Source organism: Tetrao urogallus (genome assembly GCF_951394365.1).
Source record: "Tetrao urogallus genome assembly, chromosome: Z".
NCBI lineage: Eukaryota > Metazoa > Chordata > Aves > Galliformes > Phasianidae > Tetrao > Tetrao urogallus.
The window spans coordinates 22,903,304-22,931,090 of record NC_136816.1 but is presented as its reverse complement, the minus strand read 5'-3'; the positions used below and the strand labels follow the sequence as shown (position 1 = coordinate 22,931,090).

The following is a 27,787-nucleotide window of genomic DNA, read 5'->3' as shown; positions in this document are numbered from 1 at the left end:
AAAACCTGCTGTCACAAGGTGACCTGGTTTGGAAAGAGCTTTGCACTTCCTTTTCTTCATACTCTCCCACTCCCACTTCTTGCTCTAATTTCTTCTCCTCCTTTCATAGCATTTTAATTAAAGAATACACTGGCAACACTGAATGCTGCACTGGAGTGAGGCTCCAGTTAAACTGGTTCCAGATGTGCTCAAACTGACCCGGCTGTGTGCTCTGAAGAGAAAGTGTGCTTCTTCAGTTACCAGAACGCGCCCATATGCCAGCCTATGCACATGGCTGGCTGCCACAGTTACTAACGTAGCAATAACTGTATTAATTGTGGACGTAAACAGTGTTTAGTGCCAAGCATGTCACAAGCTGATTATAAAAGCTGTGGTATAGGCTGAGTTTCAAATCATGTTTAACTTTTAAGCACCTTCCTCCTTTCCCTGGGTCAAATTCCTTGAATATGCCTTTGTATTTACAAAAACACAAAAGCGCAACGAGTGGAGAGCCATCGGGTTGTAAATGCTGCGCGGTGCTGCTAACAGCCGGCCGGGAGAACGCTGACTGCGACAGGTTTGCTCCCATAGGCCGCCACAGCCGCCCCTGCAGCAATGCCGCCTGACACCACTGACCTACTTTTTCCTGCCTGTCTCTCCACGCCATCCAGAGCCTCCCACGCTGCGTAGCTGCGCAGCTCCAGCCCTGTGGGAAGCAGCGTCGGCACCACGGCACAAAGCGCAGGCGCAGCAGCATCCCACCAGCCAGGCCATAAAAAAATCTGGACCTTGCAGCACCATCTATTGGGGAGTTAATGGCTTCGTACCAGCTGCCTTGATAAACAGCGAGCCTTTGATTTGTTTGTTGTTGTGAGCTTTGATGGGATCAGCGTCTGACCTGGCCATTACCTGCTGGTAATTAATCTGTAACAGAACAATATCCATAGTAAAGTATGGCAGAACTAGAATTCCTTGTATGAACAGAAATGATGCTAGTGACATTTATGCACAACACAGCCCTATCTTCCTCCCAGGGACAGACCATTAGAGGGGTACAGAATTGTGTTCCTCTTTGCTGCATGCCATGAGCTCTCCCAGAGGTAAGAGCATGGGCAGGCGCTGTGTAACTTGCTCTGTACTGGGTGCTGCAAAATAGCTGTCAGTGTGAGAGACATTTGGTTTATTGATTGCAGCTCTCTTGTTCATCACATTTTGTTTTCTTGGGTTTCTGTTAAAACACAAGTTGTTTTTATTTTTATTTTTATTTTTATTTTTATTTTTATTTTTATTTTTATTTTTATTTTTATTTTTATTTTTATTTTTATTTTTATTCTTATTTTTATTTTTATTCTTATTTTTATTTTTTTTCACTCTTTAAAAAATGTTAGAGGAAAAGTCATATAGTTGCAGAAAACCTTGGATATGGAGAAGGTACTTTTCTGTTATTTTTCTGAATAAAACATGCCAGGAGTAAAATATTCTCAGATTAAGAACTTGGCTTGGCTTGGGCATGCATCTTTTAGATTACTGTGATTTTTGCTCTTTGTGAAAAGAACATGCTGGATTTTAACACAGATCGTATTGGAAGACTGTACGGACCTTATCAGCAGGGCTCTTATTTCAAGTATCTAGATGCTACTGAGCATACAAACAAGGTACATGGAAGTATGTGAAGGTTATGCAATGGGCGCTCTGTCCTAAGACGTTCTAAGAAGTTAAAGCTATCCAAGTGCAGCTCGTGAAACTTGGAAGACAAATGAAAGCAAAATTTCTGGGAAGGAGGTTTCCTAGCAACATGGATATCATAAACTTGGATTCAGTGGAGCTTCACACACTAATCAGTCTCTGAGGGCACCATGACTGGAGGGTAGCAGTTATGGGTCAATCCTCCTTTGCTGCCATGTTCTTGAAGATAACTGGAATGGTCTGTTCCTGTTTCAGAGGAATGCAAGTGGTTCTACGTTTTAAGTGGATGGGTTTTCTGCTTGGCTGCACTGCTTTTGTTTAAGGCATTTCCCACCAATGATGTTTTGGCTGATAATGGCTGGTGACCTATTTGTAACCTGCATTTCATAGAAATTTTATTTCGAGTGCAGTAAGTGGAGATTTCCAGGGACATCTGGTATCATTCTTTGCCTCCCACAGAGGAGGCATCTTCAGTCAAGATTTGTCTATCTGATGGTGGATAACCCTTAGCTAATGTATAGTGTCCTGTTGTTAAGAGTAACAGACAGATCATTCACTGTCAGATCTTTCAGCAGCTTTGATGGGAATAGCAGCCAGTTGTCAGGAAAAAGCCCATGATACTTGGCAGGTTTTTAGGACACAATTTGTGAGCAACTGGGGCGATTCCTGGGAAATAAGGATTTTGCAGAGGAGTTACAGGAATTTGTTCACCTAATTATGTCAGGTTTCCCACATGTCTTTTTCAAAAAGCAGTATGAATATTGAATTGCAAATAGCAGTCACACTGAAGTTTGAATTAGAATTGTTCTGGGTACAGAACAGAAAAAGTGTAAATCTCTACCTCCTTCACAGTTGTCTCTTTCTCTGTAGTATTTTTGTTACTAGATTCTTCATTAAGGGTTTGTTTGCAACACGCAAGTTGCAGTGACAATAATGTGCAGGGACAAAGAATTTGAACATTAATAGGGAGTAAATCCTAGGTACCCAGCCAAGCAGAAAAGCGAAGATTTTACAAAATAATGGAAAGACAAAAACAGTTTAGCTCATAGTTAGTCATTGGCTCATTACAATAATGTAATCTTGAGTTTTCTTTTATACAAACCAAATCATTCTTGACTTTAACAATGACTAAACCAAAACTTAGTAATGATTGCAGGAGCTGTTTGGTAGTGACAAAGTTCATGAGATAATCTTATTCAGGAGAATTATTCACCTGTTTGGATTAACCCATAGAATCTGTGGTATGGGAAATAAAAACAGCGTTGAATGAGTGCCACCAAGTGTCCTCCTGCTGTATATGAAAGCCAATGTCTTGAGAGGGAGAAACAAACTACAAAGTTCTGTGGTTTTGAGAGGAACATGAAAGAGACTGCAGATTCTGTTAAGAGTGATCAACATAATTAATGCCACACTGAAGTGCAATGGTGATCTCCAGAGTTATGATGAAGGTTAAATACCTTTTGGAGGTAGAAATAACCCAGGTTATCAATTCAGTTTGCCTGTCTTTTCCATACGATATTTCCTCTGACTGACTGGTGCTGCTTGATGTTGATACCACACTGTGTGTGGCTGTGTTGCACTGTGTCATAAGATGGTTTGATTATAAACTGATCTTTCTTCAGCAGAGCTGGTACATGTCACAGAATTTCCTAACAGGTTACATAAATTACAGATCTCACATTTAGCAAATCCATTTTGAACCTCCTTCTGTTACTTTAGACCCCAGTGCCAGCTTTGTCAATGAATGCCAAGACTGAGAGTATATGAACAGCACAGTTAAAACAAACAAAACAAGATAAGTGTTGCCAAATGTCGTCTAAAATTATTTCACCCCAGCGTCTCTGTTGGTTAAAAGGTTTTCATGGATCTTCAGATTTTCAGTTTGTATACACAAGCTTGATTAAAGGAAAAAGATTTATATTAGAATATGTCTAATCTTGTAATTTGCTGATGGTTGAAGCAGTGGTTATCTAAATTTAACGGAACTTCACTCAACTTTTTGATAAAAAAGGAGGTGTAAAAAAAACATTTAGCACACAAGAAAAACTGTTTATTGTCATACTGGATTTCATTACCCAAATTTCCATGCTGAAGCCAGAGATTATGTCTAAGATAGTGACAAGAAGAGCATGAAGGATATTTTTCCTGTGCCTCTCCTGAGACATTCCAGTTGCCTTTCCTGATTGGTATGAAGTCTATTTCATACTAGTGAAACAGCAGAAGTAGCAGGATCTTGTTGTAGCCAAAGAGACTGTTCATTGCAGGATCTTGGCAATTCCCTCATTGGAGCTAATAACAAAAATTTAAGTCCCAAAATGTGCTGAAGGTTATGTGCAGAATTTTGATATTTTCTTGAAATATTTTCATATTCAGATAAACTAATCAGTTCAATGACACTAATCAGTTTAATAGCACCCATTAAAGTGGGAGGAGTGCCAGGGAACAAAAAGGGTGCACTGTTCATTGCTGGGACTCTTAAGAAGCAAATGAACAGGAGATCCATTCCTTTTTTTCAGCAGCCCATTGTATCTCTCAGAGCCTTTCCACAGCAGTTAATGGGTGAATGGACTTCTGCTGGCACAGATTTTCTATTGTAGAGCACTCTTTTCAGTTCTGCTTTACTATTTTGCTATAAATTAACTTAAAAGACTCAGGCTTACCACTGAACATGCTATGAAAAAGAAAAAAAACATCTCAACTATAAAGCAGATTGATACTCTTCTTTACATGAGGAAGGATAGAACTGGAAGGTACAGAAACAAGAATCAGTACTGTGGTCCTGATCTTTTTGGAAGGACTTTCACTTTTTGTAAGGGTGATGTGTATTTTTGTGAACTTGTGGCAACCAAAAAGGGTGATGCATATTTCATCTCACAACAGGTAAAATACATGCTATTGATTTGGTATATTTACAAATATGCAGGTGCATTCAGAGAACATTATGGGGTGGTGGAATAACTGAGCTCGCCACAGGTATGGAAAAGTAAGAGAAGGTATTTGAAGCAGATGCAGAGAGTCAGAAGTACCTTTGTGGAGTCAGATAAATGACTAAGCTTCAGTTTAGACAAAATTAACCTTCCACACAGAACAATGAGGGAACAGCTGTCCTTATCCTCTTTTGTCCTTTCCAAGAACAATAAATACAGTTATCAGTATTCTTGCCAATAATTCACTTATTATCTCAATTTGAAAGTATTTTATAGTCTCATGGACAGAATTTAATATATTGGAAAACACTTCTAGTAAGTAGTTTGTGGTATCTGGGCCCAGTCTCACCATTGATACGAGAAGAGGAAAAGTTTCAGCTTCTCTGAAACATCCAACCTGACTATAGCTTTAGAAACACTCTGTGGGGAGCTGAATAGAAGGAAATGGCCAATTGGAAGGGGTTGCTAAGAAAAGATTTAGATGCCTCCAGATTTTATTAAAAAAAAAAAAAAAAAAAAAAAAAAAAAAAAAAAAAGGCACAACCATAAAACCAAACTAATAATTTCCATATGGTAATTATCAGACGACTATTTTTCCACTAGCAAAAATACTAGTTTACTAAACAAGGAGCTAATAAGGAAATAAGAACATTGGGATCATGTACATCTAATAAACATGAGTAGGGATCTTTCCTGAAGAGAAGCTTTGTACAGTGCCTGAATTTCCAGTAGAGTTTCCATTTTAGTAGCCTTAGTGAAGAATCATTTAAACAAGCTGCACAGTTAATTGGTTTGGTGAGCATCAGGTGGAAAACCTGCAACAGTGGTCCACTTCGATGCAAGGTTGAGTTCATGCAGTCAAGGCAACTGATGTGTGATGTGTGCAGACATGCCCCAGTAGGCAAAACAGCATTCCCAATAAGTTATTTGTGGAAAAAGATGTTCTCAGCTTCTTCTCTTCAGTTGCTAAATAAGAGAATTGCCTTGCATCTGTAAATGATCCTGTATACATTCATCCTTAATGCATACAACTTCGGGCTGAAACTGAAGTTCTCTATTATATACCAATGTTTCTTTATATTTCTACTCAGCATGGTAGCAGCTGAGATCAAGGTTTAGTTTTCAATCGTTTTCTAGATTTTCAACAACGTTGACTTTCTTAGCTACTTTTTTGAAGAACTATCTTAATATATTTTAATTGTTGGCTACCAAAGGTCAGGAATGACACAAGCCAGTTTTTTAATAGCCGATACCCAAGTAAGTTTTCTTTTTCATTTCTGCACTGTGAAATCTTGTTCAGTACGCTCTTCAGAACTTCTTAAAGGAAAAATAACCAGTAGAAAAGTAAATGAACTCAAAGAAAAATCAACTGGCATGACTTAGCAGAGCAGCAAGAAACAAAATATCTATCAAAACAAAGTGGACTCTGTTTTGTGTCTTGGAATAACATGGGATTTCTTTAGTTTTTATTGAATTAAGTAACACAGAAGCATGTTGATATTGTGATTTCGTTCTCTCATGCAATTATACATTTATTTATATTTTTAAATATATAATTATAGAAGTAAAATATGTATATTATTATAGTATACATATAATTATACATATAATATTATGTATTATATTTATAAGTAAAAAATAAGTATGTTTATTTATGTATATTTTTTGAGTCTTTCATTATTTACAAAATCCAAACTTAGATGGTTTTTATTACATCAAATTTTAAAATAATTTTTAATTATTACTTATACATATTGTTTATACATATATAATATATATATTTATATATATTACACAATTTATTTGTTATTTATACAACACAGTTTTCCTTCTCCCTCCAACAATTTTAAATATCAACTTTTAACTAATAGCATGAATTAAAGAATGCATAAAATGTTTACTTTTGAGCACTGCTTTACTATGTCATGCTAATTGATGTCTGATTTAGCTTCTGTTGAATTATTTCAGTTACAGGCATTTGTAAAAGCTTCTATAATGCTAGTTTGCATGTAGGAAGATGGTCTTAACTTTTTTTTATTTTTAAGGATGACTGGACCTCCCTTTGACTGTAGAGTGAAAAGACTTGGCATTCTTCAGAGAGAAATTTTTGTATACTAAAATCTTCTGCAGTCAGAGGAACACAACTTTCATTGTGCTTTATGCTATCTGAATTGTGTGTTCAGTGAATGATAGATTAGTGCTTAACCAAGCCTGGACATGGTGAACTACAAAAGCAACATGATGAATGGAAACCAAAACATTTCAAAATACAATTCCTTCTTTATGATCATCACAAATATCCCACCAGGAACTCAAATCCTGGTAAAATCTACCAAGTTGAACATGACAATCTTTAATTTAAGGTTATATTCTGACTGCTATGTAGATAATGAAAAGTGAAATAAAAACAAGAGATTGCAAAGTGGTCAGTGTTACACTTAAGTAGTGAGTGAGCCTGTCAGATCTCAGTGTCAGCTGTGCATCTTGGAAAATCAAAAGACAGTATCTGAACACAATTCTATGCTAAACTGACCCTTCTCCTACCACCAGCCCCAGTCCAGAACTTTCAGAATGATGTCCAGAAGGAAGAAAGGAGCTCTATCTCCTTGAATGTCAAATTATTTATTGCTATGATTCTCTTCTGTCTTTGGTTTCCCGCTTTAATTCTCCTTTCCTTTCATTTTTAATAAAGTGCTCCTGGTGATGTGACTATATTCTTCTTTCTTTGCATTTTTCCTTTCCTGTTAACATTTCCTTCAGTCCTCTGAATGTCCTTGTAATTTTACACTAGACTCTCACGGTCAGCCCTTTCTCATGAAGTTAGGTATCATGATCTTGACTAGGTTGTTAAACATAATTGCACAGTAAATATATAGAACCTAGGTTTTTTTTTTTTTTTTTTTTTTTTTTTTCCCTGTGGTACTAAAAGCAGATTTCCATTACAGTGATTACTTAAAGTGGAGCTGAAAATATTTTACAAAGACCATTAAGTAGCCATCTGATAGTGATGCCTTATGATCAATATCTCCAGGAAATGGCATTTTCAAAGGTACCTAAGTCACTTGTATGACTTCTTTATAAGATTTTTTCTACTTGATGAATGCTGGTGACCTGGCATTGAGAAGTGTGCTTCTCACCATCCATAGAATGATAGAATCATAGAATTGCTCAGGTTGATCCATCATGAATATGTTCACTGTTAGGCTCTGTAATTAACTGTGTGAGTCTAACAGAGTCCAACATTTGCGGGACAGACAATAGCCTGGTGAAAGAAACAAGAATCTGCCCAATCCCCACTGGGCTGCCTCAGGAACTAGCTACTAAAGGGATCTATACTGTGCCTTTATTTGTTTTTCCCTGTTATGGACCTTCATCCTGACCATCCTGACCAGGGGAGCTGGATGAGGCTGTTGTTGTTTGTGGTAGTGTGGAGTCTGAGCATGCCTAAATGTATGCCTGGACATGTGAGTAGGTATATATAAGTATTCTGTGTGCCCCTCCCTGCTGGGTATATACACTCAACATTACTACCAGCAGAGCCTAGGAACATGATAGAAATAGTGGCAGCCTTACCACTGGCAGGCCACTAAACTTCATAAGTAGTTTTCACATCATTAGATTTCTTTTGGGGAAAACAGGACGTAAGACAATTCAGTAATAGTTCAAAGGTATTTCTGAAAGCTTAGGAAGCAAATCACAGATTTTTAGATGTTTGGTTACAGATGATATTCTAGTTTTCACAGGTACAATTCCTGAATGTATAGTCTTGCATCTTGATTAATAACTTTAAGTAACTGTGTTTTTGAAATGGGTTACAAGTGTTTCCCTCTGTGAGTGCTCACAGGAGACTTGTCAGAGTTCATATGGGTTAACCTACCTTTCCTGTATCTGAAGAAGATAGTTTTCATGCCTGAAAATCCTACAGTAGAATTAAGACGCACGTTATTTTGTTTGCTGGATACTGTTGCCCCCTGGAGGCCATTGCTCAATTATAACAGCATTAGATTGGATCTTAAATTTAAACTCAGAAACGTTATCTATTATAAACTAAATATTCCCTTTAGCAATTAAAATCTTGTGATTTTAATTAAAAGGATTTATGATCTTATCAGAAAAAATAACTGATTTCTTACCATGCTAATTATTTTTCTACTTTTATTGTTCAGATTTGCAAATTAGTAGACAGTAAAATTTAATTACTTTTTAAGGGAGATAAATGTTTAATTTGAATACAGTACTGTGAAAAAATGGGGATTTTATGAATATGTGCATGTATTTAAGCAGCACAGATAATCAGACCTGGGTGTGTGAGTGTCTCCACATGCACTGCATATTTCTGTAGTGTTACTGATGCTCATGTATGTGCAAGAAACAGGCATTATGCTGTGCTGCTGATGACAGCAGTTATACTGGTAGCTGAGCGGGCAAAATCACATCCAGCTCCTTCTTCATCAAATGCCCTCCCAGCATGGAATTTGAAAGCACTTTTCTGCATTTTCATTAAAAAGACAGAAATTTCAAAAAGTGTCTTCTTTTTCTTCCATTTCTGTCTTTGTGAGAGACAAATTTCAGTGGGGCCTGTTTCTTAGCTTTTCTGGTCTGAACTTCTGTACCTAGAATTAACATAAATTACTTGTTACAACAGTTTGGTGATTGGTGGTCTGTAGTTCACTCTGAGCCTCAGGAGCAGCAACTGTTAGTCCTTGGCCACTGGAGTCCAAGCTGAACTACTGAGCAAATTGGATGGGTAACAACTAATTGAGCAGTGAATGCAGAATGATATTCTACTGCTTGAGTAAGAGTGTACTTCAAAACATTTTGTTCTTACAGGCATTGCTAATCAGTATCGCTAGTGGAATAAATTAAATATTAATTTGTACATGTTTGACTGTGTAGCATTTGCATTTACTCCCTTGGCTACACTTGTAATTGTGGAACATCCAGTTCTGCCTGTACTCCCCTCTTTGAAGGCTGTCAGCATCCCTGCTTTTCTAGCATTTTCTTTGTCTTTTCACTGTGAGTCTGGTATTCTATCTGTAAACATAGTTCATATTACGCTTCATGCAAATTTAATGCTGTCTGTTGCACTGAGCTTCATTAGTATTTCAGGTAAGCTGAGGGACAGTTTTAAAACTACTGAAAACAGATGAAGGGTGCCCATTATGAAGAGCAAGAACTGGGCTTTTACAAGCTGTTTTCTGACAGAAGAACACATTACCACCTATGATACATTCAAGTTTTCAAATATAGCAGGATAATACAGCTTCTTCTGGGCTTAGTGTGAGTTAAGATATAATACAAGCTGAGATGAGAGGAATTTGTAGTCAAAGCTTTCTCACTATGCTCCCTAACAGATTAAAAGGATTAAAATTTCCTCCACTGAAAACATTCAGTCCACAACATAATTCAGCTGTGCTGATATACAGAAGAAAATACATAAATTGAGAACATGCTGGTGATTTGGGTCTCATGAGATTATGTGCATATACCTCTACTTTGTTTTTACATATGTACTACACATATTAATTATAAAGTTCATACACTGGCACACAACGAAGCAGGATAGTCTATTACTATTCCTTCCACAGTTTTTATCTTTAGAAATAAAGAGATACAAAGACAGAAAAATAGTTAGGATAGAAATTCCCTCCTCTCTTCAGGTTCTGTTTTCCCCTGACTGTTCCCATCCTGCCTCTCTAGCCAGGTTCCTCCTTATGCCACTTTTGGAATACATATATATGAAAAGAGAGTGAGAAAAACAGAAGGAGATAGAGAAAGAGATAGCAATGGCATAGAGATATTGGTATCTTTATTTATGTATTTATTTATTCATATTTCTCTGTCTTAGTTCCCTGAATTATCAGATGATACACAATGGAGCAAATGTGGTTGCTCCAGCTGTGGAGGTATGGTCCATGCTCAGCACCAGCACTTTGCTGAACCTCCAAAGGATTACCCATGCCCGGGGGCTCTGAGCAGCTATTCTGAGGAAAGGGAGCAGGAGAGCAGTGGAGCAAGAGTATGTCAGAGGGTTGGATAAGGTTGCTGCATGGACATAAGCCCAAAGGGAGGTGGAATGTGTAGCTGGTACTTCAGGGAAGATCTGGTACTTAAAAAACAATCTTTTCACCCAGGTGCTGAGCTGACGATAGATGGGATTGAATTGGTAAGGCAGACAGACAGATCTAAGCTGATGTCCTGGTTGAATCAGTTGTTGGATCTGGGGGTTGCAGATAATCCTTGAGCACACATGCGCAGACATGCAAAACTGTCAATGAAAAGAGCAATGTAAAGAAAGGTTTTGTGTTTGTTAGAGCTCAGTGCTATATTTGTCCCAGAGATCAGGCTGATATAGGAAGGACTGGCTAAATGTAGCACGGAAGCCCTCCTGAACTAGATACGTGGGTTTTACATTGTAGCTTCTTCCTTATTTATTTGCAAGGTTTAAACCTTGCAAATTACCACGATAGATACATCGGCCTTCTGCTAAGAGCATCTGAGAGGCTGACAGAGGTTTCCAAGGATTTGTAAATGCTGGGAGGTCCCACTGCGGATTTGGAATATTGCTCTGCTGACCTACCAAGTCTAGTATGGATTCAGATGGCACAGTGCTGAGGAGCAGAACCTTTTGGGTACATGCTGCCCCAGTCTCTGAGGCATATAGTGGAGTAGTGAGTGGAAGGTCTGAGACTCTTCATGCTCCTCTGAGGTCATATGTGAACTTGGATGCCTCAATTGAACAAATAGGGGCCAGAAAGGGAAAATGAAGATAAGATCTTGCCCATGTTGGAGAGGACGTGTTAGTACACTTTTTCAGAGGACCAGTATTAATATAACATTGGATTTTTATTTTTATTTTTGCATTTATAAAGTAATTCCTTTTAGCTATGTTGGCAGTTACAAACTTTTGCCAGATGGAACCTATATCTAGAGTTTTTGCCATCACAAACATATTATGCAGGGAATGAGAAAGAAATCATTTCTAAGCTGGCAGTACCTGTCAACACTGGCTAGGAGTGCCTGTATCACACAGAGATAGGAGACGAGTAATAAACCTGAAGTTACACTCTACTTCAGCTACACAGAGAGGCTGAAGAACAATAAAGTGGAGCACATTGCTCAGGAAAGTCTCTCAGGACTGTGGGGTGCTGGATGTTCACTCTGTTTTGGGGGAAAGTAATAGCATGTCATGGAGAAGGTGAACAAAGGAACATAGTCTTCCGAAAAATGGCCTAGATCTCCGTTTTTTTCTCCCTTCAGCCCAGGAAAAAAACTTATGCTGTGCAGATGATAAAAATGTTCATTTATTATATCAAAAGATGAAACATCAGTTCTTGCAAAATACTTGGAGGATTGCACAAAAGAACAGACCTTGTACTATAAATGATCTGATCATGAATGTAAATTTATACATGTGCTTCTGTGTTTCTACAGATAAGATCTTTATGGCGCATTGCATCAAGCTTTCCCTCTGTTAGTGGAGTTAGGTGGTGTGAGATGATTTCTCCTACAAGGCTTTGGCAAACAGAGTGTCAAGCTGCCTTGCAACCTCAGCCTAAATGTTTGTGACAGACAGAATTTGGATCTAAAAGATGTGAAATTTACAGGTTTGTTTGTGCATGCACTCTCTGCTTGGGGTTTCTCCATGCCCTTTCTCAGAAAAATCCACAGATGCTGAAATTCTGCTCATTATTGCCTTGCCAACATGAATATTTCTGTCTGCTCTCTCCTTGCATGTATCTGAAGAAAAGGTTATTTATCTTTTAAGAAAAGACTTCAAACAGTTTACCTGACTGATTTTCATTTGTAAGCAGTTTATTTTTGGGTATGACATTTTTTTTCTCCTATAATGGTATCAGCTTGCAGGCTTACCTGCTGTCATAGTTTAAATCTTAAGAGTAGAACATCAATAAATGACAAACACATAACCTTCTTATAGATATTATTATTATTACTTATAAAATAAGTATTTAACTTAAAAAAAAATTCTGACTACAATGCTAGCATACCCATTCGTATAGCAAAACTTAGTTTATGTCACCTGGTATTTACTCGTAATAATTGTCCCTCTTAAATTACAGAAGTGCCATCTTTAATACACTCCTTTTCTATGCTTAATTAATCTAATATTAGAGCATAGTTAGTTTTTCATTCAGTTTCTAAAAATCTGCCTGTTCTGGCTGCCTTATTAGCAAGTGCTTGTGATCTTGTTCATAGAATCATAGAATCATAGAATGGCCTGGGTTGAAAAGGACCACAGTAATCATCAAGTTTCAACACCCGCCCCCAGGTGGGAAGGCTGGGGAGACCTCACTGCAGCCTTCTACAAAATTTCTCTAATTTGAATCCTACTCACTTTATTGTACACTTTTTCGAAGTATAGGAAGAAAATTCACACAAGGCATTAAAAACAGTGTAGTGCAGGGACAGATTGCATGATAAGGCTTTGGGGTCTTCATTACTACTGTTTGACATTTGCCTTATCTTGCCTAAGACCAGAAAAAACATTTGTAGGAAATGACATAGATAGTGATTTTGCCCTAAGTAGAAAAACAGCTGGCCTCTTGAAGTCTCTTTCAGACTTCTTCCCATGCCCCTTCCCTGTGATTTATAGTTCTTCACAATTTCTGCCTGCGCTCTCCCATTTTCTTGACTGCATATTATGAAGAACTTGTACGTAGTTGTTGAGTGTAGCAAGATGGTTTTGATTTTTCTGTCTATTTCTGACTGATTTTGGTTGTTAAATATCTGAAATAGCACATGACTTTGTTAAACCACACTCCAGTAAAATGTAGATTGGAGAAAGAATGCAATTTAGGATTGGATTTTGGCAAAGAACAAACTCATCCCAGGCCACTGTCCCACCAAAGAAAGATGTGGTACACTTGAGGTGAAGGTCCTCAGGCACCTCTCAGAGAGTCTTCTTCGTAGCCATTTACTGAGCCACTAAGTATATGGCTGGATCACAGAGAGTGTATTAATCAAAGGGTTCTTTGGGTAGTCTTCTCCATTGCTAAGTATATGGCTAATTTGCAGACTGTGCCAATCCTCTCTCTGCAGATAAACAAAGGAAAAGATGGAAGAGCACTTTTCTTTTATTTACGATATGTAAATATGCATTTCGCTCAACCCCATAGCTTATGTGAAGATTCTGCTGAATCTTAATGCTGAAAGGATTACTGAGGTCCCCTGTCATGTTGAAAAAGGTAAGGTTCATTCTCCAAAATTGTTGTATACAGAGACTTTAAAATGTTTTTTCCTGAAGAATTTTAAAGGTCCTTCAGAGTAAAACTTGAGGGTTATTCTCTTTTTTATGTCTATGGTCATGCATACGTAGAACTATGCCCTTGAATAAGCAACAATCCAGGCCAGGACTGGGTGCTGCCAGCACTATGACACAGGTAAATCCCCTGATTTTGTTCAGAATATTTGCCATAGATACAGCAAGAAGTCCTAAGGAGGGTAGAAAAATATTGACTCTGTGCTACCTTCATACAGTCTCAAACAGCATTACTTCTGAATGTAAAAAATCATACTGCAGGCACAAATGACAACTACTTTTGCTGCAAGCAGAAGGGCAATTAGAGAGTGTTTTTCACTCTGCACAGGTAGAGGGGCTCTGTCTAAAACACCTTCTACTAACTTACAGCCCCCTGGTTGTGCCTGGAGCACCTTGAAGCTAACAGGTACTAGTCTAACTGCATGGGCACATGGGACAAAGGCAACAGATGGCTCTACATGCTGGATTTCATATCACAAAATTGACTCTAAGAATTATCTACAGGAAAGAACATCAGGGTTAAAATGGAATGGAGACCTTAGGGCCAAGAAGGCTTATATTTATATCTTGGCATCAGTAAGGAACAAGGGCTTGAAGTTGGCAGTTGAGCAGCTGCACTCACAGAGACTGAGTGTCAACATGTGTGCAAGAGAGTGTATTTTTCTGCTAGCACAAACACTAGGGAGACTTGGCACCAGAACTGCCAGGGGCAAGATCCTGCCAGAACCATGAGTTTACTCTGACTTTACTTTCAAAAATAGAATTTGGGGAAGCAGAGAGGCACATGGGGGTATGCTGCCAGTTCTTAATTTTTACTCAAGATGCACCTAACATGGTTACTGAGGGTATGATTGATATCTGTGTGAAGCAAGCTGAATTTATTATTTTTTTTTCTGTCCTGAGAAGCAGTTCCAGGTTGTGGCTTCAGCCACCAGCTGAGCTGTGTAGACTCCCACAAAGTATCTTGCTTCCAGCAGATATCCAGATACCAGGCCATTTGATCCCACCAGAAAAATAGTTGCATAAAATGCCATGCATTGAACCTGGCCTTACAGCTATGGGCCTGTTTCACTTCACTGGCCTGGTGGAAACAACCAGCAGGGCTGTGGCTCATGTCCAGCAGGCATCATCCTTTCAAGGAGACAGTGTGAGAAAGGGAAAGTGCTAGAGAGTTCTGTCCTCCTTTCTGAAGTTAGGCCTTTAACAATGGTTTCATATTTTCTAAGCTGGATCCTTGTACCTAGGTCTGTTGCCAGGAGGGATCAGGGAAAGAGCACAGCTCAAGGTTCCTGACAGATTTTGGGACAGTTGCTATGTCTTCAGGAAAATAAGCACCTATAGCCAAACCCTCAGCTGGTGGTGACTGACAAGTGTCAGGGGAGACTGATTTATACCTGCTGAAAGTCTGGTACATGAAAAGAAGCAAAAAGGAAGCTGGGACTGTGCATCAAAATGTGGGAGAGCAAAATCCCAGAGTGGAAGCTGCTGCTGGCCTTTCCAAAACTGCCAAACACACTGTGGCCCTCACAACCCGGATGGGAGCAGGATGGCGCATCTGCAGAATATTCAGCCAGTAACAGTTGTTAACCACTGCATACTTTTTTTTCTTTTTTCCCAGGGTAATAATCATGCCACAGATCATCTCAATTGCTCAGAATGATACCACATGGCTCAAGCAGTGAAATCATGCAAGACTGCTGCTTCTGAAAGCAGAATGTTCTTAGCCAGAAAAGACTTTTCCTTTTATTCTGTGAATTTCAGACTTAACTGAAAACTGGTTCTGCTCCCTTGTCCTTCTTTCTGGTTTTATGGATCAAGTACTGCCAAAGTGAGCTGTGAAACTGCAACACATTCAAAGAAGCAAAAACTGGGTACTGGCATCAGTGAAATGATGGCAGCATCTCTCTGTGCCCTGGATTGCTGCTTCTGACAAGGCCAGTGATGCTTGCTTTGCAGGCAGTGGATTTCCCTCCCTTGGAAAGATAAAATGTACTGCAGTCATACATGCTGCCTCAAGCGTCTGTCTCTATTGTCTTGCACTGCTTGAGAACTGTAGACTCTCAGCTTTTCCTAAGCAGTCTGGAAAATACCACTATTTCTTAAAGTTAAATATTAGTCATTTTACTAGCTGTAAATCTAGAAAATGAGTGTTCCCTCTCTCCTGCTTCTCAATTTCTGTAAGCCTAAAACAATGTCTTGTGGTATGTTAGAAGTTTGCTTGTTTTAGAAGACTCACTGATCACAGCAGGTTTTTCCATTTTCTAGGAGCAGCACTGTGAAGCAAAAGTGGAAGAAATGAGAATTGGAAAAAAATATGATAGACTTCCATAGGCCTGGAAATCAAGAAAACTATGTCTTCAGATCACCAGAGGCCCTAGAAGAATGGAGAAAAAGAGTTTTTGATGTTAGCTCTCAAGTAAAGAACCAGGCCCTCTGGCTCACATGAGATAGATTGAGGCAAATAGGCAGTCACTTCACTACAAAATGACACAGGTTTTCCGCTTAGAGAGATTAGAAAGAGAGACTGCATGGGATTTACCCAGGCTGAAAATTCTCAGTACAAGATTATTTATAAAACTACAGTTAGTGTTTATTGGACTTGTTCTATTTTACTGCCTTGAACAAAAGTTTTATTTATGTATCCAAAAGAGGTTTTCTTGTTGTCTGTGTATGTGCCTGACAAATTAGTAAAATGCACAAAAGGTCAAGATACTGAAAAGAAACCCCATAAACTATCTATACACAGAAAGCAGCAAGTTTGGTCTCTTCAGTTCTATTTAATTTCTGAAAAGTGGTTTCGGTTTTTTTCAGTGCAGAGTTCTTGTTCTTTTGACTGTTCTGTATAACTTCTCTTTCAAGCCTAGGCATCAACACATTCCTCTGTTCTTTCTTTTTCTCCACACATCTGCATCAGACATTGTATTTGTTCAGCAAGACAGCTAAAATCATTGCCTTTCAAACTTGAACTATGCATTACACTTTCACAGCAGACTCTTGTTTTAAGGAAAACTTCGTTCTTCATCCATTCAGTGATTAGGAAAGAGACAATTTTACTGCAGAAACACATGATCTCAAATCATGCACAGAGGGCTTGTAGAATGGGTACATCTCTGCATGCAAATTCTGATCTACCTTCATCCTCCATCTTTTGAGGTTTTCAGGGTCTAGATGTAATACAAGCAGCTCGTTTTGACAGATTTAGAATGTCTCATTCAGTAATTAGAATTTCTTAGTATCAAAGAATCATAGAATCACAAGGTTGGAATGGACATACAAGATCATCAACTATCCTCCTATCACCATTACTAACCATATCTTGTAGCACCTCATCTAGACACCTGCTGAACACTGCCAGGGACAGCGACTTTACCATGTCCCTTGGCAGGCCATTCCAGTGCCTGGCCACTCTGAGAGAAAAAGCTTTTCCTTATGTCTAATCAAAATCTCCCCTCGCACAGCTTATGGTCATTTCCTCGGGTCCTGTTCGTTGCCTGGGAGCAGAGGCCAAATCCTTCTTCATCACAACCTCCCTTCAGGAAGTTGTAGAGTGCAATGAGGTCTCCCCTGAGACTCCTCTTCTCCAGACTGAACAATCCCAGCTCCCTCAGCTGCTCCTCAGAAGACTTGTGCTCCAGACCCCTCACCAGTTTTGTTGCCCTTCTCTGGACCTGCTCCAGGGCTTCAATGTCTTTTTTGTAGTGAGGAGCCCAAAACTGAACACAATACTCGAGGTGTGGCTTTACCAGAGCTGAGTAGAAGGAATACTGAGTACTCCCTGCTCCTGCTGGTCACACTATTTCTAATGCAGGCCAGGATGCCGTTGGCCCTGTTGGCCACCTGGGCACACTGTTGGCTCATGTTCAGCCGAGCATCAACCAACATGAAGACTGGGATCGGACGTGCTGAATGAAATAAAGGCGTGTATGTTTGCCAATTGCTTCTTGCAAATGCAGTAATAGTGCGAACAAGCAGGGGTTAGAGACTTCCTTCAGGTAAGCCCCTTCTATATGCATCACTATACCTGCAACATAAGCAGAGTCAGTAACAATATTAATGGGTTGCAAAAAACGTTCAAAAACCCACATGACCGTGGTTAACTCTACAATCTGAGCTGATCCCTCTGTAATGAAAACATCCTCCTCCCAGCACCCATTCTCCCCCTGCCATACCGATACTGCATAGCCCGTGCAACCTGAGCCGTCTGTAAAAACTGTTTAGGCTGAAGGCAGGGGGGTAGGTGCTAACTTAGAAGTGGGGATCAGAGGGAATGAATGCAGGGTTTGCAGGAGTCCGTGGGATGGGAAATGAGTTGTAATCTGGCCAGAATATCCAGCCAGTGTGTGCTGGAGCGCATCTGATTTAGTGAAGGCGAAGTCCCATTGATGGAGATCAAAATGACTGACAGGTCTCGGGCATTGAGAGCAAGAAGACCATCACGGCCCAAAGCCTTACTTTCACCCCTCTTTTGCACCCCTTGCTGTCATGGTTCTATGTTTTTTTGTTTTTGTTTTTTATGGTTTCAGTATTCCACATCAAAACATCATGTAGTGTACAGGGCATTAAAGTGTCACTGCCCCAATTCGAGGTACCTATCCCTGTACATTACAGCAGTCACGGGATCTGGCCCTTCCGGGTGGGGGGGGTGCTCTTTTGCTGCCTTGCAGTGGGTGCTGGAGGTGCTTTCCTAGCCGTTGCAAGCTTTTCAGGTTTGAATCGGTCCCGGGAACTCTCTCTCTCTCATCTTGTCTGATTTATTAATCCCAATTTCAATTAAATTGTATATATTATGTTATCTTTTATTCCGATATTATAGTAAAATAAGTTTTCCTCCATAAATTGCTACTGCTGTTCTTTTCCTCCCTTCCTTCCTTCCCATTTTTTGTGGGACTGTGGTGGAGGGGGAGGGCAGAGGCCTGTTGCCTCTGTCACGGACATAGATTGATCTAGTCAACTCTGTGACAGATTTTTGGTACATCGGTGGTTCAGTGGTAGAATTCTCGCCCGCCACACAGGCGAGGGTTCAATTCCCTGCCAAGACACTTGGGTTCCAGACCAAGCCCTCTCCCACCTGGATCCTACCTGTTCTGTGTTGGTGCCTAGTTGGTTGCCTTGGCAGCACTGTGGCAACCAATGGACAATGCCCATTGGTGACTTCACTTGTTCTGAAGGAGTCCAGCTGCAGGTCAGTCTAGCAGCTCCTTCCCCGCCAACTTGTTCTCTCCACAGTAGCAAGATGTCTGGGCTAGAAGAATCTTTCCGTAAATTTGCAATATATGGTGACAGAGCTGCCAGCAGCAACAACATGACAGGGAAAAACTTCTCCAAGATGTGCAAAGAGTGTGGAGTGATGGATGGAAAAGCTGTGACCAGCACTGACATTGACATTGTATTCAACAAAGTCAAGTAAGTGAGGCAGTGAGATGCTGTAGGCAAAGGAGCAGGCAGGCACTCACTCAAGGGGCACACTCCATGTCTTTCCTTCCTACTGCCACACAGCTTTCCTCCTGGTAACTTTCCTTTTAGTAACCTTCGTCTTCTTTTTTCTGGCCACAGGACCAAGGGTGCCCGCACCATCAATTTTGCTGAGTTCCAGCAGGCCATGAAGGAGATCTGTGTTAAACGTTTCAAGGGCAAATCACCAGAGGAAGCCCTGCAAGCTGTGCATGGCCTCATTGAGGGGAAGGAGCCAAGCAGCGTGGGCACCACCGTGAGTAGAAGTCTTTGTCCACTGTCCACCTGGAGTTGCCATGGGCCCCTGCATCCCAAGGGTTATACTTGCTAACACTGGTGAGCCTGTCTGAGCTTGTTGCTAATTCTGGTCTCCTTTCATGCAGAGAGTCGCAAAAGTAGCTGGGGTCGAGAGGCTGACAGACACTAGCAAATACACTGGCAGTCACAAAGAGCGCTTTGATGAGAGTGGCAAGGGGAAAGGACTTGCTGGCCGTGAAGACTTGACAGACAACAGTGGTTATGTTGGTGCCTACAAGGGAGCTGGCACTTATGATAAGACACACTAGGACTGAAGCTACTTTGGGAAGCAAGGATCTTCTTCCTCTAGGAATACATGGCAGAAGAGGCAAATAAAATCTCATGAAACTGACCTCCTGTGTGTACTGCCAATCTGCAATATGATAGGATGGGAATGGCTGGGGTGCATACAGCATGACCAGCAGTGCCTGACCATAGCCTTAAAAGCACTCTTACAGTGCATAGGATGAGAGATAGGCCATCCCCTGGGGAGGGTAGGAGTCCCAGTAATGCTAGTCATTACTTTTTGCCACTCCTGTTCCCTGGGGGTAAACCTCCTCACCCATTCACTGCACTTGGCATGGTCATTCATTGCTATTTCCCCTGCTTCAAGCTGCTGGCAGCTGGAAAGGGTCTGTATCAACAGGAAAGTGAATAAAGTGAAAAGACTTATGACTGATTGTCATCTCCTGCTCTGTGCTCATGCTCTCCTCAAGGTACTAGGGGATGGGAGACCAGGAAGAGGGTAGAAGTGGCATCCAATGGAAAGCCAAGGTGTTTTCCCTAAGTGTTTATAAGTTACTTTTTTTTTCTCGCAGAACAAGAACTGATCACTGAAACTTTAAATAGGCAATAAGTTCTGTGAAACTCAGATTCAAGACTGCTTTTTTTTTTTTTTTTTCCTATGTGGCAATAGTGGAAGTGCATGCAGTAAAATGGATAGAAGAGCACTGAAATACAAGGAAAAAATTAAGGCCTTATGCCAACTCTTCCTCTTACTTTTTATAACTCCGATAAAATACATGAATTTCTGCCCTCAGTTATGTTGGCTTAGTACATCATGTCCTCTACAACAGTTTAAGCGAAGTACATGTAAATTAACTGGTATCAGGGCATTGTCCACAAAGGAAAAGCTAATACAGCTGATGAAACAAAGGCAGGACATTCTCACCCTGCTCTGCTTCCAGTGGCATAACATTCCTTATTTTAATGCAGTCAGCAGGTAATTGTAACAATATTCAATACTTCAGAGCTATGATTATTGTTCCTGACACACTGTTATTGGTTCCTGGTGTGACTCTATTCATCTCACTGACCTTCAGCTGCACTGGTGAAAACATGGCTGAATCTGCAGGACTGCCTGACAATGCCTTTTGCCTGGACACAGCTTGTCAAGTGCTTTTTCCTGCGGTCTCTTGCTCTTTCCAGGATGGATACCTTCCTGGTTTTTGGGGAGTGCAGCTAGTGTGTTTTATAGTGCAATACAAAACATGGGTTCGAGATTCTTCAGTACTTTTACAGCCCCATCCCTACCCTTTACAAAGGCTTAACAAATGATGGGCAGCAAACACCTGCCATCAAGCAGAAAGCCACACTGGATCCACTGGCTCTGCCTAACACCCAGACAGGTCAGCACTTGGGCAGTATATGCAGGCAGCAGCAGTCTCACAGACATCAGTTTCCAGACTTTGTGCGGTGGTGGGTGCCTCCATTCCTCCTTGCTGCACTTTCAAACAGCTTAGGACATTCATATTTTGCAGGGGACGACAAAGCTTGTCCTCAAAACCCAAGCAAACCTTCATTATATTTCTTTGTTAAGGCCTCAGTTCCCTTGTAATTAAATCATACAAGAAATAGCCTACATGAAGTAGGCCAATGCATACAGGAGTGTGTTGTAATACTAGGTTTTTTAGTTGTAATACTAGGTTTTTTAGTTGTTGTTTTTTAGGGTTTGCTTGCTTGTTTTAATATAGCTGGCACAAAAAAAAAAAAAGCGGTGTGAACATAGGGAACAAGCTGAGAGCTTTGTACTAATGCCTGTGTACTCAGAGTTCTGTGAGTTCTGGTTTGCATTATCTGGCTACAGCATGACACTGAAGAGTGAATTTCTGAGACATGATTCAATCTGTATTTCATCCTGTAATCTAACTTATGCAGCACTTCAGCTCCAGCAAGAATCCCTGGCTTGTCCTGCCTACTCCTTATGAGCAGAAACCACAGAAAGATGCGGAATGCCACGCTTGCTCCTTCCAGTAGCTACAGAGCAGACAGATGGAAAGGAAGTCATGTTGGCTAAGGAGTTTAAAAATAGTACCTATTGCCTATATTGCTACATGATTCTGGGGAAGATTTAAAAAAAAGTACAAATCAATGACAGCATCAGTAAAACATCTGCAAGAGAAAAAAATAAAATAAAATTGTTCCTTTGGAACATGCAGAAATACAGAAGATACCCCACTGCAAAGTAGGGCAGGAGGCTCCTGTCACACCACTGCCATCTGGTACCAAATTTCTCTACCATTTTTTATTTCCTTTAAAGACGCCATATTGCCTAGCAAAACAGGAAGGGTAGGAGTCATCCCCTGGCATAGGCAGCAGTGCACTGTGTGCCTTCTCCTGGTGCTACCTGCCCCCTGATCTTTGTGGAGGCAAGGATGGCTGCTGTACTCCTCTGCTGCTAGAAGAGCTGTACTGATACAAATTGCTGGATTTGGGGAATCTTGTAGGAACAATGGAAACCTTACTGAAAGAGAACGGTACTTTTCTAGGAGTTTATATTGAGCTATGGCTAATATCTCTCATGGAAAAGCAGAGAAGCATTGGTTTCGAAGTATGTATCTGTTGGGGAAAAAAACACTGGAATTAGACACGCTGTCAATTTACAACCATGTTAATACAATCAGGATAAAATACCCCTGAATCCCACTCCTTGGAAAACGTGAGCTGGTAATTGTGGTGTAGCTCTTCACATCCCTCCTGTCCCTGGCTCCCAGCCTCTCCTATGCAGTTTTCTTGCTGTCTTCTAGAAATATGACTCACAAACAAGCTCAGTAATTCTTTGCTAGCTGGTCATTGCTTCAGGATATTGGAGGATGTTGCCTGATGTGCCAGTCAGATAGAAATCATAGGGCTGACAAAATCTGCACACAAATCAGAACAAGATCTACAGCTTTATGACTGTGAAGCAAAGGGAGGCAGTAGCACAGGCAGTCATCTTAACAGGTAGGAGAAAAAGATAAGAACGTACAGATGCATGTGCGTGTAATGGTTTTAAAAAACAAAAGTCTTCAAACTTCTTTTTTTTGGCAATGCTGCAGGATGATTGCAGGATGATTGCAGGATGCAATGAGCATTCCTGCAGAGTGATGCTTGCACTGCAGCATGGGCTGCTGGCTCACACTATTTGCTGTGGTACTGTTACACCTTTGCAACAGCTGAACTGGGGAACGCAACACCTCGGTCTGACACAAGGTGGCACACGGCATGCCAGGCAGGCAGCTCAAGCTGTGGCAATAGGACATGCCCGCAACAGGCATTCATTCAGCTACAGAAGGCATCTAGGTGCAATCAGCTCTTGCCCTAACAGCTCATCTACATCTACAACGGTAGACAGACACAGGGAGTTAATGGTCTGTGTACCTTTACTCTGGGCTGGTCATCAAAGAGATATTTAAAATCAAAATCATGAATATTAATGAACAACAATGTATAGTGCTTGCCCTCATTTTCCCTGCTTTTCTGATTGAGCACATCTCCTGCCTCAGGAAACAGTGGTTAGGCTTGATGCAGAATTAATGATAGTATGAGAAAGCCAGTGAGTATTTGCCTCAACTGACATATATGCGACAGAAAAAGGAAAAAAAAATAAAATTGGATATTAATACATAATGTTAGCCTGGCTCCAGAGAGCTCCAGGTAATTGATGATGCTTTCAGTGAGGTTATCAGTGTGTTGCTTTGACTTTTGTTTCATTGGAATTCATGGTGAACTGCAAGCCTGAAGGAAGGTATGCATGCCAAAGGCCTGCCTCTTCTTCTACCATTATCCAACAAATTATTTCCCTACACACTCTGACTTTCTGATCCTTGCTGCGTGCCCCACCCACATTCCTCCCCTCCTTTTCCAGCTCCAAGGCTGGCTACAGACTTTGGGGTATCAAGGCAGGCTGTGCACCCCCAATGACAAGAAGGACTTGCTGGAGAGTCTGGCTACTCCCCAGAACCGCTAGGCCCACCTGCAGGGACGTCCAGGACCAAACATGTCATGCCATAGCTTTGAACTGCAGCATTGGCATAGAACTGGGATATGGATCACAGTGTGTATGAGGTGGCTCTTTTTCTCTCCAAGCCTGGGACTGTTTAGCCTCTTGTGCTGTTTTTATATTTTTCTTCACTGTGGTTGTCAGGAATCATGTGGTTGGTTTTTTTTTTTTTTTTTATTTTATAAAAAAAATTGTTATAATTATGAAATAAACAAGAGAGTTTGACAAAGCAGACTATGATAACAAAAGAGAATAAATAGAAGGCTTACCCCTATCCTGGGCTCACTCACAAAACACCAGCAGAGGCAATCTCCAGAAGAGATCCTTCCCCACTGGTAGCCAGCTCTTAAATAGGTCAGGAGGTCTTAAATAATAGGTCCTGGCTCCACCCCTTCCAGCAGGAATTCACCTGTGCCCCTCTGGCTGACTCATGGCTCACCTCAGGTGATCAATCAGAGGTTCAGGTCGTGATTCAGCAGTTCCCATATACTCCACCCCTTCACGGTGTGAACCAATGATCAGGTTAACTAAAGGGTAAGCTTCCCCTAATACAGAGATCTGCTATATTGCGACGCTTATACAATTTTATCACGACGCGTGTTGGTACAATTCAAGACGTGTGATGATCAGTGAATGTTCGTATTCTTTTATGAGCCAGTGCTTGATGATGTGACTGGAGGCATGAGGTCCTGAGGTGCAGGTCCATTCTATGTTCCATCAGTCCCATGCAGACCATCACCAGGTGTTGCACAAGATCTGACCGCAACACTGGAACGCTTGATGGCGTTTTGTTCCTTCTGGTGATCCTGAAGGCTAACAGACTCACGGGGAGTAATACAGATGTTTCAGAGGTACCACGAGGGGAAGGTCAGCTCTCCAGGGCAAGATACAGGCCCTATTTCTATCCTGGGTCAACACTTTCCCTTGTACTGGGGCACGTCCTGGCCGCCTGTACCACACCTTCTGGCCGGATGTCTGCGGCTGCATAAGGATATCAGGCACCAAAGGAGGTGCCCTGATCTGCCACAGGGACATGATGGGGGTCCCTTCAGCAATGAAGATCGCAGTGTTGACCACAATATCAGTAGGCTATGTATCTGTTACTGGAGGCACTACTGAGCCTCCCACCTCCAACAATCTTCCCCAAGGTGCAAGTAGGCCACACCACTTGGGTCCTACCTGCACCTTCCAGGGCCATTTTATTTTATGGGTACCTGGATCTAAATTCTCAGGGGCAGGGAGCAGAATATTATTTTCGTTGCCAATCTGGGGTCTTACCTGATGATCAGTGCCTGTAATTCAGACCCTAAGTGGGGTGGCCCATGTCATCTGCAATATTCTCAGGGCACTGGGTCTGCCATCTCAAGGTCTTTCATTCATGTGCAGCAGGGTTTCATACAGTCTTTTCATCCACCCCTGCAGGGACTGGGAGATCTTCTGGAGCTTCTTTTAAGGGTGATGAAGACAGACTACTCCTTTGGCTGAGGTAGGTGACCCATCATGCCACTGTTTGTGCTTGGGCCACCCCTGTCTTAGGAAGGTGGGCCAGATCTTTCATCCACCTCTGAATCTGCAGAGGGGTCTTGACTATAACTTCAACTGTTTGAATTATTGGCTCTACTGCCTGTAATGCCGAATAGGCAACCAATAACTGTTTTTCAATCATACCGTATCTTTCTTCTGCTCCATGCCAGACCTGAAACCAAAAACAAATGGGGGTCCAAACAGAACTCTGGCATTGCCACAGGCCCCAGCTGAAGCTGTCTTGAGTAACATGAACATCCAACTCAGCTGGGAGGGTAGGATCAAATATACCCAATGCCTGGGCTTGTTTAACTGCAAGTTTTGCTTGTTGGAAAGCATCCTGTTTGGTTTTCCCCCAGTCCCATAGCTGCCCCTTTTTTGTGAGTCTCTACAGTGGCCTTAGCAGCTGCGCTAGGTGAGGTATGAAGGAATACCAGTAACCCAATATACCTAGAAACTCTTGCAGCTGCTTCAATGTTATTGTTAATGTTATTTAATTCTCTGTAGTACACTGTCATTCTCCATGTGCCATCCAACTTTCGCACTGGCCATATGGGGGAGTTATATGGGCTGTGTGCAGGTCTTATAATGCTCACTTTTTCTAATTCCTGCACCGTTCTCCATATTTCATCTTGCCCACCCGGGAGTCTCTACTGTCTGACATTAGTAATCTGGCGTGGTTTCGGCAGGCAAACAGGCCCATGTTTCGCATGGCCTCTTAATATTGCCCGCACCGCCCAGATAGTGATACATCTCTGTCAAAGTCTGAACTCTCCCACTGTTGTCTGGAGAGCCAGACCTCATAGAATATCTATGCCCAGGATGTATTCTTGGACTGCGGCAATAGACAGCTTGTACTCTCGGGGTGGGAGATGCCCAACTCCCAGTTTTAATCATGCTTGGGTGACAGGAATAGTCTGTCCCCCAAAACCACCAATCACCACTCTGTCCCCATCAAATTTCGTCAGGTCTCCGTAGATAATTGATGTTTTTGCTCCAGTGTCCACTAACGCCATAACTCTCTGAATATTTTTTCGGGACCAGTAAATTGTTAATTCTGTATAGGGCCTCTGGTCCCATCTGGAGGCCCTAGGGGGACTAACATCCCTTGTCACGCCATGAACTATGCAAGGGCCAATTCTTTTGCTTCCGGTGGCTCAGGCACTGTGACCCGAGACACCTGAGGTGGCTTTTTTTTTTTTTTTCTTCCCATTTGGAACAACGAAATCTTCTAGGTTCCATGTCTTTGTTGGTACTCTTTCTATGAGCCTTACACTTGATTTCTTAGGGTAGTTTTGAAATTTTTGATTGTCCTTTAGTTGTCTCCAGAGCTGGAGAAGGACATGGTTGGGCTGGCGGTCAATCTTAGCAAATTGGACCCCAGCCCAAATTAAATCATTAAACATTTGTTTTCAGGAGACTCTTACGGGTCCCGATTCAGTAGCTTGAGTAACCTGCATTTTGGTTTTAATTACCGGTAGGACCTCTGCTTCTTCCAACATCCGAACATTGCGCCTAGTCCACAGGCGTTCTGTTTCTCCCAGGTCGGCCACTAACTGGGCAGCCTGCTAACTACAGCTTCTGAGGCCACCAGAGGATTTAATACAGAGACTAGGGTACCATAGAGATGAGAGGGAGCTTGCTGTAAAATCAAGTCTCTCATCATTGCTGAAAATCTGACCATATCAGGGCCATCAAATGTGTCTTCATAGATAGCTTCCCTTACGCCCAGTTCACAGGTATAATTCTGAAGGTCCTCCATGGAGGACCACATTCCTGTATGTAGCAGTATATCAGATTTATTCAGCAATACCATACAGCAAGCAGCCATTAACCATTCTATTATGGAATGGTTTTCATCAAGATATTGATAACCAGCATATAACCTCTGCCTGAGAGCAGGATGGACAGTCATGGTGGCCAACTTGGCTATTTCCAGGCCATTCACCAAAACACTTTCTGCCCGAGAATCCCACAGTCTTAATAACCAAGCTGGCACACTTTCTCTAGGCTTCTGCCAAAATCTAAATTCAAACTAAATCCTGGCCATTCTGCCAAACTAAATCCATCAATTCTGTTGCCGTGTATGGCCAGGCCGGTACATGCAAATGAGTTTGGGCAGGGTGCCACTGATCAGGCGGCACCCCTGCTGGTCTGTCCTGTACTTTTTTTGTTTTCTGAGTTATGATAGGATGGACATCTAGTCAATCGGTCAGAATCGGATATTCAAGATCTAACTTAGACTCTTTATTTTCCTAATCAACCAAGTCTATTGATTCAGAAGTCTGGTCATTGTTTATTGAAACGTTACGAATTTGGCCTATTGGAAGATGTAGAATTGGCTTCTTCCCTTTTAATACGCCAAGTTCTTGCTCTAGTTTT

At 41.3% G+C, this 27,787-nt stretch overlaps 1 protein-coding gene across 1 annotated transcript; it reads left to right on the top strand.

The window, feature by feature from the left end:
• Window positions 1–19,009: 19,009 nt before the first annotated feature.
• On the top strand, window positions 19,010–19,889 carry LOC306957121 (tubulin polymerization-promoting protein family member 2-like; the record flags this gene model as incomplete). Its single annotated transcript, XM_079548498.1, has 3 exons — window positions 19,010–19,275; window positions 19,426–19,579; window positions 19,707–19,889. 3 exons carry the CDS (start codon window positions 19,010–19,012, stop codon window positions 19,887–19,889), a joined length of 603 nt encoding a protein of 200 aa, XP_079404624.1.
• Between the last annotated feature and the right edge of the window lie 7,898 nt (window positions 19,890–27,787).